General features: G+C 38.8%; 1 protein-coding gene across 1 annotated transcript in view; it reads left to right on the forward strand.

The window, feature by feature from the left end:
* Nucleotides 1-13,796, forward strand: part of COL28A1 (collagen type XXVIII alpha 1 chain) — a 158,259-nt gene that overhangs the window by 47,667 nt on the left and 96,796 nt on the right. The window contains 4 exon segments of the mRNA XM_065884024.1: nt 2,506-2,574; nt 5,062-5,131; nt 8,454-8,521; nt 12,672-12,740. Coding sequence (XP_065740096.1) covers nt 2,506-2,574; nt 5,062-5,131; nt 8,454-8,521; nt 12,672-12,740 — 276 coding nt within the window.

A 13,796-nucleotide genomic window follows, 5' to 3' on the forward strand; every position in this document is an offset into this window, starting at 1 on the left:
TATTTTTAAATTAGAAGTATTCATTAGAAGCCAAATAAGAATGTCATGGCTATAATTAGTTCTCATGGCCTTTGAAAAGGACACTATTTTTTACAGAGCATTTTTGTCTTTTAAAAAATAATCTGAAAAAAAAAATCTGTTGGTACTGTCTTAATAAATTAACAGTATAGTTCATCTAACCCAAGCACTTTCTCTTTCTCTTCTCTGGTTGGCAGTCATCTTTCATCTTGACTGTTTAACTGGAAAACTTGAGAATATACTGATGGTGTAGAATATTACTCTGACAGTTTCCAGTAATTACACTCTTTTTTTTAATGCCCCTAAGTGATTGTTCACAAGCATTAACTCTGTTCTCAGCAGCCTGGAACACATGACTCCTAAAAGGCTTCTTTATTTTCATTTTCACCTTGGCCAATGTATTCTAGAAATGCAGAGACGAAGGAAGGGTCTGTGCTTACTCTGTGCAGCATGCCTCTCTCCATATCGCTTAACGTAAAGCCGTTCACTCTGAGACTATCTAATTTGTAAAAACTTTATAAAAGGACATTCTGAGTAATTGCAGGATTCAAGGGAAATAATTTTGTTAGTGATAGCAGATATTTATTGAGTGCTTAATATGTAAAAGCTTTAAATTTCTCTGAGCTAATCTTTGTATTAATACGTGTGGTTGAGGTAGGTACTATTGTTACCACCATTCTGACGACAATGCTGAACTTTAGAGAGATTGAATTATTTGCTTAAGATCACATTGCTAATATGTAGCAGAGCGGGGGCTTGAACCTCAGTGCAAATGACACCCAAGTCTGCTTTTGGTTATTATGCAAGACTGTAAACTTTATGAGACAGGGAGCAGGGCTGCCTACTGTTTTCAGACCCTAGCACAGTGACTCGCACCTACCAGGCTTTTGGTAAACATTTGTTGAACGAATGGGAAAAAAAAATTGAATGAACTGGAAAAAGATTCCTTTGCACTCAATGTAAATTGAGTTATTTTCACTTGTCATATCGGTGGGGAAGAAGAATAATTTGTTAATATTTTTGGTATCGTGTGTGATAGTAGCTAGGCCTTGTCTGTTTAGTTTGCAATCTAGTTTTCACGCTTATGTTTACTTTCCCCCTCGTTAATTGCTCTAACATTAGAGTAAGCTGTCATGGATATTAGAGCTTTGATTAAGGTCTTGGATGGTTAAAAGCTAGTTTTCCCACAAGCATAGCAATTTAAATTGAATTAAATGCTAGCTTTTTCCTTCAATTAAAGTCTTTACTAAATTGGCTATGCTCAAATACTAAAGAAGACTCTTTTAAATATACAGTATTAGGGAAAGGCAAAAAAAATTAAATATGGGATACAGTTAGCTTTCTCTCTCACAAATCTGTAGCTGTGATCAGTCACTGATGAGCATAATGCTATATCCTAGCTCTGCTACCAGGCTTGAGTAGAAAGTATCTCTTAAATTACCCTGGATTACTATATACTGAGTCCCAAGATCACTCAGTGTGTCTGCAGCTGGCTGGCTTTGGGACTCTGGGCAACTCAGTAGACCTTGTTCCATCAAAGATTTACTGCCCTGGCAAGAAAGCCTTAATTATCTTTCTAGGTCCATTAGAGGAAAAGCTCCAGTTCATGTTTCTACAATTCTTGTTGTTAGTCCCTTTTCTACATTTTTTTTTTTTTTTTTTTGCCTTCTGGCCAAGAAGAAAGAGGGGAAAACTTTATAACCTTTTAAAATTCCAGGTTTAAGTGACTCTTTTGCTGTTATTTTTCAATGAGTATGTTTCCTGTCAGTCCATTTCAAAGCCTGGGACTGTATTGTTTTTCTTTCCTTATGTGAGAATTCCTCACCTATCTGAGTGCCTTTTTGAGGAACAAGCCACATGGGCTTCTTACTTTTAAACACTGAGATGGGAAATCCTGTTCCTCCTTAATGATTCTATCATGATTCCTACTTGCACATAAACCTCCAGTGGATTCAACCAGTTCCTGAAAGAATTCACGTTTGAATCTAAATTTATCAGGATGGAAATTAAAACAACATATGAATAGAATTCAGTGCTTTAAAACAGCTGTGTAGTGATTTCTTCACAGGGCTCCCCTGATAACCTAATTAAATGATTAATCACTTCACATCCTTCTCCAGGCCACACAGTCCTAGATTTTTAGCCTTTCCTCATAGGATTGATTTCCTCATCTTTATTCTGAAGCATCACTTAATTTCCATTTTCCTCCAATTGAGAACACCGGAACAGAACATCTTACGCCAATCAAATGGAACAAGTATTTAATACAATGAGAATATTATTCTTCACAACTCTATGATTCTACTGATCGGTATGGAGTTTACTAGAAGGATTCTCACTAATCACACGAACAGGACTATGCCCATGTGAACTGAAATATGACCATTTTCTTTCTTCCCGTCTCCTCTCTTCCCCCTCCTCCCCATTCTCTCTCTTTCTCTCTCTCTCTCTTTTCTCTTGTTCCTCACCCCCTCGTATCCTAACCAGGGTCCCCGTGGGCCTGAGGGAGCACCAGGAGAGAGGGGCTTACCAGGAGAAGGACCTCCAGGACCAAAGGTAACAACACCACCTTCTACACTGAGGGAAAATGCTTTGTATTGCATGGTCATGAATGACAAACTTACAAAACTTTGTCCTAGCCAATTATCCCAGGTCAAGTATCTTCTCCTGACCATCTTCACCCTATTAAACGAAGTAATACGTAAACTTCCCCTTAACATAAAGCTATAGTGACATTTGCAAATACAAATAAGTAACTGAAAGGCTGCTTCTTCATATAATTACCGCATATGAAATTAGAGAAATCTCTTAAAGTAGTTTGTAGTCATTAAAGTCACAGTGATAAATAGCATCTTTATGCCCAGAAATTAAGTTATGGAACGTGGCTATACCAAGCTTTACCCACAGCTTTGTTTTGTGAAACGTACAGAAGAAACAGTCTAATAAAACAATTTGTCGTAGTACTTCCATTAACATAAGAAAGGAAATGTGGGTGGGTGGAGGGAATTGGAGTTACCATGTTACCAGAAGGAGCAAAATGTTATGCAAGACCTACCTTTTACCTGGCAATTGAGAATTTAAACGTTTCCACTGCCTCCCATATGTAATTCTTGGAGCTCAGGTTCCTCTAGACCAGGGCTTGGCAAACTTTTTCTGTAAAGGACCAGACAGTAAATATTTTAGGCTTTGTGAGCCATACGATATCTGTTGCAACTACTTAACTTCTGCTGCTGCAGCATGAAAGCAGCCCTAAACAATGTATTAATAAATGAACTTGGCTCTGTTCCAATAACGCTGTATCTACAAAAAACGTGCAGTGGGCTGAATCTGGCCAATGGTCTGTACTTTGCTGATCCCTGCTCTAGACTCTTTACCCATAATATATGGCTCCTTTGCCAAAGGCCACCTAGGAAATGATTTTCCAAGACACTTTGGGCAGCATCAACAAAATTTCAGAGTAAGTAAGGATAAACTTTGGGGTCCTTTTTCCTTCTTTTCTAAAACCTTTCCCCCAGAGACACACGCATGCAGACACACTACCCAGAGAAGCATGTGCTGCTTTCTAAGTGTCTAAGACCTTCCACTTCAGTCATTCAGTCGAGTCACTGAGATCCAACCTTCTCAGTACGGCCTGACACTCCAAAATTGCTTCTCATTTTCAGCCTCTTCCACCATGATCAATATTCAGTTATCTGTGAGAAACCTAAATCTCAACTAAAGGGAAATCAATTAGTTAAAACAAGTAATTCACACGAAGTTGTAACTGCTGGATTGAATTTTAAAAGAAGCCCTTGTTAACTAACAAATTTTAATTTGTTACAGTAAATGGAGATAATATGTCGGATGAAGGGGACATTACTAATGCTCTTGACTAACAAAAATATCATCGTGAGAAGGCAGAGGCCAGCGATTTGGCACCACATTTCAGAAAGTTTTATAATACATAATTTCTTGAATTTTTCTTTGGCACATAGTAAATTTCTATTTATATGTTGCCCAAACAACCTGAAAATTCAAATAGCCAGAGTTATTTCTCCTTATCATCTGTGGGGTTTAAAAAATAAGAAATAAGTGAGAAAGGAATAAATGAAACACTGCGAAGCCTATTTCAGGGCATGTCTTAGTGACAGTTTCAACTGTATGAAATAATGATACACTCCCTCATAATAACACACTCTGACTCATCAAAGAAAGAACTCATTATATTCAGTGTTGTTTTAGGGTTGACTGGACACAAATATACTCTGTGGTAACAATCAGAAGAACCCAGTAGTCAGAACACTTCGCTCCCCAGCCAGCAAGACCAAATCGGAGGTTTCTGTATATTCTTCTTGGGGCTACTTTGCAATGACACAGGGCTTAAGTGAAGAAATTATGAATATAGAGGGACATTAAGGTGTTTTCCTGTTTCCTAGGTTTCCTGCAAATGTTCTTTGATTCTGCTCTCGGTTCATGAAATGTGTGCTATTTCTGATTGATTATATGGTTTGTTTTTCATACAAATGCACAGTGTTATGACTTCATTGATATTACATTACAACCAGAGCTATTCACATAGGTCATGTGACTCTGGAAGCATATCCAAGAAGATTTTCCATGAATTCTTCTAAAACTAAGTTTTCAATAAATGATTATAAATTCTGGTATAAAACATGTAATAAATAATTCAATCTTAGCAAATATTATTTCATATACTGAGAGACAATTTTTCATTGTGTAATGGATCCAGTTACAGAAATGTTGAGGAAATGGAAGACTGATTCTGTTAGTTATAATATGTGATTGATCAGATCTCCCATATCCAGATATATCTGATTATATTAGGAATGGAGTGCTTTTCCAACTTTAGTGATGCTGCATGCGTTATGCTTGGATAGATTCTATTTATGAATGTTAATGCTAATTTTCTTTGGCAATTTACAAATCTTGGAGTTAGAATTACCCATTTATAGTTAGCAGTGAATTTAGATGCTTTGAATGCTGGAACTGTTTTAAAATCCTGTATTTTATTAGTGCATTGATATCCCTTCCATATACTTTCAGGGTGAAAAAGGTTCTGAAGCACCAGTTGGCCCACAAGGATTAGAAGGCCCGTCAATCGAAGGGGACAAGGTACTGCAAAAGGGTGTATAATAGAAAGGATGACAATACAATTATTTTTTTCATTGTTCTTTATGTATGTACATGTATGAACTATGTACAACCTGATGATCATACACCACAGGTATCCAGTTAATTATGAAGGCCTTAAAGACCAGTGCAAAGGGAAAGCTGCCAGAAGGGGAAGAGTTATAAGTAATGTGCAAAAAACAGAGACCTCAAATCTGTTTGGAGTCATTTATATGTCAATGTCTAAGCATATCATTATATTATATATTATATTAAAATAACAATTGACATTGATGATTATCTTGGGTGTTGTATTTCTACTTGAATTACTTATTCCTTTTGTTTACTATTTACTGGTAGCTGTCTCTTCTGGGCATCTGTATTTAAATAGTAGAGACAGTGGTAAATAGTGAATTATACAAATTTTAGATGTCATACAGTTCTTGGTTCAAATAGCTCAGCACTGGTGGTGTAACTCCACTTCCAAAGTACCTTAAAAATGTATAAGATGCTCTTTCTTCCTTTGGAGTACTGAGTACAAGAGAACTGTTGTGTTATGGGTTTAGTAAATTAACTTATCCAGGTGTTGTTGAAATGGCATTCGTGGTTTTACATCTGGAGCTCATGCAAAGAAAACACATTAAATGTCAGAACATGGTCGCATAGTAATTGCAAGACTTTCATCTGCTATTCGCTTACCAAATCAATACTGTCTTCCCTCTCCCTGCTCCTTTCTTCCTTTCCTATTCTTTTATATTCTGTGATTCAAGAGGCTAGATAAACACCTCTATAAGGACTCTCAAATACACACAATTGTTGCAGCACAAGGAAGTAGCTTTAATATAGATATTAAATGTAAGTAATAATACCCCAAAGAGGATCTCTCTTATTTTATTGAATATTTGCAGAAGAGTGATATGAGTTGGGTTTGGAGTTAGGGGGAGTGAACTTGAATCTTGCTTCTGCCATCGATCAGATGTGTGAATGGGAGTTATTTAACCTCATCTGGAAAATGGAGACGCTTACTTTCAGAGGGTTGTCGTGAGGATTAAATGAGATAAAGCATGAAAAGCATTTAGTGCACTCTCTGCCACATGATAAACAATCAAGTTCTGAAGCAGAACAGCCCAGCTTTGAAGTAGAACTTGAGTCCTTTACATGTTTCCATCCATGATATTTATTTAGACTAGGGATTGACACAAAGTGAAACACTGAGAAGCATATGCCAGGACATGTCTTAATGACGGGTTCAAGTTTTTAATATTATATAAAGTAGGATCTAACGATGTGCTTTTGTTTATAAAAACATATTTATTTTAGTCCAGGCAGTGGCAAACTACAGGGCAGCCCGCCTGTTTTTGTAAATAAAGTGTTACTAGAACACAGGCACACCTGTTCATTTGGGTATTGTCTATGGCTGGTTTTGTACTACCAAAACAGCATTCATTCGTTATGAAAGAGACCTTATTATGACCCAAAAACATAAAATATTTACTATCCAACTGTTTAAGAAAAAGTTTGTAAGCCCTGGTGTAGTCTAACTACAACTGACATTAGAATAAAAGTATTTATTCATGTTGCCTAATCCAGTGGTCAATTCTCAGTTGCCAACTTACTTGACCTATCAGTAGCGTCCTCTGCTAGGATCTTCACCTTCTTGAAACAATCTCTTCACCTGATCTCTCTGGCTGCACCTTATCAGTCTCTACTGCTGGTTGCTCTTCATCTCTCTGACCTCTAACACTTGGAGCCTCCAAAGGGCTCAGTCCTTGAACCTTCTCTCTTCCCTATCTACTTGTAAACTCACCCACTCATGGCTTTAAATATCATCTATATACTGAGGGTTCCCAAATTTATGTCTCCAGCTCAGGCCCCTCTTGCCTACTTGATACCTCCATTTGGATGTCTATTTTAGGCATCTCAGGCTTAACATATCCAAAACTAAGCTCCTGGTATACCCTCCCCCAACCTTGCTTCATCTCAGTCTTCTCCTTGTCCATAAATGACAAGTCTATTCTTCCACAAACCTCAAAGACATCCTAGGGTCTTCTCAATCTGTAACAAATCCTGTTGGCTCTATTTTCAAAATCGATTTAGGATCTGAGCACTCCCCACCACCTTCGCTCAACAGCCTGGTCCAGGCCCCCATCATCTCTCACAGGGACATCTCTTCAGTTTGTTCTCAGTACGGCTTCCAGAGTGAGCCTTTCAAGACTATGCCAGATCTTTCACTCCTCTGCTCAAAACCCTCTAGTGGCTTCTCATCTCCCTCAGCGAAAAGCCAAAGTTCTTGCTATGGCCTAAAACACCCTACTGATGGTTCTGCCTGAGCCCACTGCCACACTTCCCCGACTCCATCCTCTACCACTTCCCCTCGTGCTCACTAGCTCCAGCCACATTGCCTCCTTGCTGTTTCTGGAATCTGCCAGGCATCACCCTTGCACTGGATGTTTGCTCTGCCAGGAATGCTTTTCCTCCGAGTTTCTACCTGGCTCATTCCCTCTCATCAGTGAGACCATCCCTGGTCACCTTTTCCAAGACTGCAGCTGTCTCCCCGTCCCTCCATTTATTTTTCTCCTTAGCACTTACCATTATTCAACATACCATTGATTTCTCCTATCCATCTTGTTTATTATCTTCTGTTTCCTCTACAAAAATGAAAGCTCTATGAGGAAAGAGAGTTTTGACTGTTTTGGTCACGGCTGTTCCCCTGTGTTTGGACCAGTTCCCGGCACATAAGGAACACTCAACAAGTATTTGTTGAAACACACAGAGAATGGATGAATGGTGGTGTCCTTCTTACTGATAACTCTCGCTTCATTTCCCAAATTTATTCCCGGGAAGAGAAGGTTCTTTCATTTTGCTGCACTTACCTTAGATAATTTCTTAATTTTTAAAACGCGTTTTAGTAAGATTTGGAGGAAAAGGGTATTTAGAAATTTAAAAACTATTTTTCTTTAATTTCTCTCTCAAATATTTATTTTCTTGCACCCTATGAATTTTATACTTCTAAATATTTCTGTTATGATCCTAGCAAGAAGGGTTTGTGTCATTATAAAAACAATTCAGGAATTCTGGGTTCTTGTGTGAAAAATAAATGTAAACTGGGCCAAAGAGTCACCAATTTAGACCAAACAGTGAAAACATCATTCACTGTTTTGGCAAATTTGAACTACAAACTATTTAAAAGGAACAGTGTTTTCTAAGTTTCCATGTGGAGCTTATTTATGGTCTAAAGATAGACTTTAATCCAGCATAATTCAAGATTAGCATAGTATGAAATAATGAGGTTAGTTGTTATACTTCTGACTTATTTTCTACACTGTGGGATATGGGACCTATGGGACCCCAAGGACCAATGGGCATCCCCGGAATTGGGAGTCAAGGGGAACAGGTAATCGACGCTTTCCCTCTTTCCCTTTTCTACAGAACATTCTGGCTTAAACCTGGTGTTCACCGAAGGCCTGTACTGCAAACTGCTATAAGAACATTTGATAGTGAAATTGCAATGGAATATATATCCAAAAGTGCATGTAGGGAAGGATAAGACGGTTTCATGAGATTTTAGTTTTTAGAACTTCTAAAGACTTAAAAAATAAATTGTATGTTTCTTGGTGTTGTGACTTTTAACATTAAAGCCTAATTTACAGGACAAGAGTTTTGGAGCATTATCTTATATTTTTAGCTTCCCTTGGGAGTGATAATTTATTTACCTGTTGGTTTGTGTGTGTTTTTTCCCTTCAAGCTTTGTGAATGATGAAATCCCACTCTCTTCTGATGCCAGTAGATTAGTGTTTCCCACCCCCAGCCACGTAGCAATCTAAAAAACTATTAAACTTAAAACAAGGACCAGAATCAGAGGGAACCACTTTACTGAGGGAGCATTGTTCCTGAACAGAAGCAAACCACAGATAGAGTTTACAAATAGCTCTTGGCCGCTCTTGGTCAGAACGAAAGAAAGATCTGTGAGGCTGTGTCTAAATTTATGGCTGGAATGACTTCCAAATTCTTCTGATCACAACTTTTGGAAAAGCAAGGCAATTTTGTTAGATTGAAATAATATGAAGAGGGCTTCCCTGGTGGTGCAGTGGTTAAGAATCCGCCTGCCAATGCAAAGGACACGGGTTTGAGCCCTGGTCCGGGAAGATCCTGCATGCCGCGGAGCAACTGAGCCCTTGCGCCACAACTACGGAGCCTGTGCTCTAGAGCCCGCGAGCCACAACTACTGAAGCCCGTGTGCCTAGAGCCCGTGCTCCGCAACAAGAGAAGCCACCGCAATGAGAAGCCCTCACACGGCAACGAAGAGTAGCCCCCACTCGCCGCAACTAGAGAAAGCCCGCGCACAGCAACGAAGACCCACCACAGCCAAAAGTAAATTAATTAATTTTAAAAAAGAAATAATGTGAAGATAATATAACAGTACTATCCACCTACATAATCTCATTTAATCAAAGTGACCAACAAACCCAAATTTATGCTGAATGTCCTCCTGTGTAGAAAGTGGCAAAATGGTTTGATTAAAATTTATGATTATGGTTTGAATTATTCTTTAGCTTAGCAAACAAATAGTACTTCCTTCATCTAGGGTAATGAGAGAAGGGAAGGATGAAAAAGGAGATAACTCCAAATCTCACTGTTGACATTAACTCTGAGTTTATTTCTAATCATATTCTAATTCATCAGTATTTTTATTGTTGTTAATCCAAGCAACAGCCAAGTTGGGTATTACTCCTTTTTCTATTTCCTTCCCCTTGGTAGAGGTCCTAGTATAATACATTAGGGGGATTAGGGTGCAGAAGAAGCCAGGATAAATATTTAGATAATATTTAGATAATAATTAAGAGCTGGTTTGTTTGGACTACAAAGGTTTGACTATGCTGCCAGGCATTCTCAGACTTTGTAGTTGTTTTGCTGGTTTCAGCAAAACCGTTTCAGCTAGTTTCTGATCTTGGAAGTGACAGCGCTGTCACATCCTGGGCCTTGTGGTGTTTCTGGTGCTGAGTCACCACCGTGAAGCTGCAAATGAGGTTCAAAGAAAGCCAAGCCTTTCCAGATGGCCTGTGAATCTTGGACCTCCCACCTGCAACTCCCTGATGCCTTTAATACTCTTTCTTGGTGGAACCTGTTGTTCTACAGCTTGAAAAGAAAACAAAAGAAAAAACAAAAAGACCTCTTTGACTTTTGTTTTCTCACCCCCTTCTCTTCTTTTCCAAGAGAAAAAACCTTTTAGGGCATATGTGACCATATGGAGCTGGCCCCTATTGGATAGGAAATTGAATGGAATGTGTCATTTGTAAACTGTCTGAACAAGAAAAGAATTTGTTTACCTTTTTAAGACAAGTGATTTAAATTCTACTTCAATTTAACCTCTATGCACGCAGTTCCCCATTTTTCTTCTTATCCTTAATTTAACATGTTTACCCATGGAATGACTGTTATAATTAGATCTTCCCATTTCTCTTATAGACATTAATTTTCCCACTCATCTGTTTCTGGGGGAACTTCTGTTTCCAGAAACATGTTTACAGTATTTCTCAAGTGGCCTGCAGATTTTCACTAAATATTTGGAGGCTTGACTCCTTCAAATCTCTTAAAAATGAATCGAAATATAAATAACCACATATACCTGTGTACACACGTATATGCACACATATCCTTTGAATTTTGGGGGGTCTTGCATGCTACTTGTAGACTGTTGTATAAGTCAGGAAGGATTCCTCCTTATCATGGTTCAATATAAATACTGAATCTCAGCTTCCTTAAGTTGTTTAGACTGCTTCATCTTCATCAACAAAAATGAACAAACAGTTGTATCATCTAGCTGGAGAAAATGGGATAGCATTTGTAATAAAATAATCATGTATCTGTAACCATTATTTGCACAATCATGGCCTGTGGGGTGTAAACAAAACAAAATCTTAGTTTTTTCTCTCATCATCACTTTAAATTTTTTTCAGTGGGTAAAGTTTTTTCTTTTTCTTACCACAGAAAAAAATTACCAGCTGGCTACAGACTTTCCTTATCACTTTTAGGTAATAATAAGTTATAGGATCACCTCTAAGTTTCAAATCAGTTTTAATTGTCTAATAAAAACTATCTAGTCAATGTATTAATCTTCCTTTTAATCTTCATTTATCTTGTACGAGCTGCAGGGAGAATCTGTTGTCCGTGGGATGGAATGTGCTTCTTATCCTCCCAGGCTGAATCAAGAATGGGAGCATGGGAGGAGGCATGGAAGTTCTTTCTTGGCTGGTCTATTGTCAGATGGCTTTGGGTCCTCTGGTCTTGGCAAATGTTTGATGCTGACACTCCTCCTGGTGGGGCTCCTGCACTGCCCCTGCGACTGCCCCTCCTGGGACATGGATGAAGGACTCTTTCCCTCCAGCTGTTTCTCCCCATAAGCCTCTGCTTTCCTGGGGCTTTACTCTATACTGACTCTCTCTGTTGGAGTTCCATTACTCTTCTAGGTCCTCTTGGACAGGATTCAAAGCAGTTCCAGGTCAACTCCAAGCATCTAGAGTACATCTGGGCCATAGGAAAAATCTCGTGGGTCCTTTGCACTGACAAACTCTGGATGCACAGGATCCCACCCCAGCCCTCTGCTGGCTATCACAGCCCATTTTAACTTGCTCAGGCATGAGTCAGACACTGGTCCATTGTGTTCCAAAAATAAAAATCAAGGTCTCCAAGTCGTTTCATTAATGTTCCCTGTCTAGAATGTGGGAAAGAGAGAAGCAAGCCAAACCCCTTCCATTTTCTCCAAGGAAAACACTTTAACGAGACTATTTTCTCGAAAGAAGACCTTATTACATCCTGTCTCTTCTCCCTTCTTATACCCACAATGTGAATGAGAGTCAAGTATTAGACCGTTCTTCAGTTTGGTGTTTGCAGGCTATCGCTTCTTAGAGCCTAGGTCAAATTTTCAATTTCACATCCTGAGAGATATTGCTTGGTACAGCTAGGATACAGGTTTGCCTGCATGTGACTGAGGTGAAATAGGTTCATAAGATGGAATTTTTGTTTCTCTTATTTAAAACTCCAAGCTGGCGTGTTGGCTCCATTCGTCAGGGAATTCAGAGTTTCAGGCTTCTTCATTCTTGTTAGTCTGACATTCCAAGGGTGCTTTCCTCATCCACACAATCCAGGATAGTAACTATGTCTTCACTTCAGCAAGGGGGAGGGGAACAAGGAAAGAGAAGGCATATCCTTCCTTTAGCATGAACCAGAAATTGCCCAGATCACTTCATTCACATCCCATTGGCCAGCATCCAATTCACCTGGCTGCACCAGGGATTAGGAAATATGGTCTTTATTCTAGGCAGCCATGCAGGCCAGTTAAAAATTCTCTTACTATGGAAAAATGGTAGAATGCATATTATGGTTCTACTAGCAGCCTCTGCCACCCATTCAACAAGTATTAACTGAGTATAAGTAATCAATCATGGGATGTGAAATAAACTTTTACTTTAGAAGATTTGAAACTACACTTATTTAAATTTCTTCTTAATTTCACTCATATTATTTTTTAAATTTTCATTTTAAAGGGAATCCAAGGTCCTATTGGTCCACCTGTTCCACAAGGGCCCCCAGGACAAGGCTCACCTGGTCCCAAGGTAACTTTCTAAATGAGAGAAGAGTTTAATCTACCTCTATTCTGACTGTCGTTTTCTGGTCAGTGGCCAGTGCATTTGGAAGGCAGCAGAGGAAATGAACTTAAAAATGAGAGATCTCTATTTAATGTAAAATGTACTAGCATTCATAATGGTTTAGAAAATGTTATATGTATTCTTTATGCTCTTAGAAGCTTTTACATTCATCCCTCAGTATCTGCTGGAAGGTTGATTCCAGCACTACCACCCCTTCCCTATACCAAAAGCTGAGGATGCTCAAGTCCTTTATATAAATGGTGTAGGATTTGCATATAACCTACTCACATCCTCCTGTATTTTAAAAATCATCTCTAGATAACTGCTAATACCAAGTACAATGTAAATGCTATGTAAATATCTGCCAGCATGCAGCAAATGCAGGTCTTTCTTTTGGATATTTCTGGAATATTTTTCCTTGAATATTTTCCATCCAAGATTGGTTGAATCTTCAGCCGAGTCCAAGCTCATACCACTTGCTGCGCTACAGGCCAGTAAGTCAAGAGACACAGTGCAGGGGAGAGGAAAAGCAGCAAAACAAGAAGATGGCATACTAATGTTCTAAAGAACCATCTTAATTTGGGGTAGAATTCAAGTTTCTTTTATGCTAGGGAAGGGGGAAGCAGGAGGGAGTTAAGATCAAGAAGAGAAGGACGACCACAGATATCTGGGCGCCAGCAAGGGTCCGAGGGGTGTTCTGAAAACATTTTGTTCTTGGTTAGTTGACTTCAGTTGACCTGAGTCTGTTCCTGATGTTCCTATAAATCTTGATAAGACAATCGTTATTTTTGTTCATACTTCCTTATCTCCTCATGGGAGGTAAGTTTTGAGTCAGGGACTGTTTGCACAAATCTTAACCTGAGTCCCTTTAGTGATTAACATGTCTACATGCAGGGCTGAACAGAGGCTTATGACTCAGAGGTTAAAGCAGCAGAACAGATAGGTACAATATGGAGTCAGAGATGCCAAGCTCCTATAAACAAGAGGCAGGCGGTGGAGGGGGATCTTAGTTCCTGAAGAACA

This window comes from Phocoena phocoena, chromosome 9, assembly GCF_963924675.1.
Source record: "Phocoena phocoena chromosome 9, mPhoPho1.1, whole genome shotgun sequence".
Classification (NCBI taxonomy): Eukaryota; Metazoa; Chordata; class Mammalia; order Artiodactyla; family Phocoenidae; genus Phocoena; species Phocoena phocoena.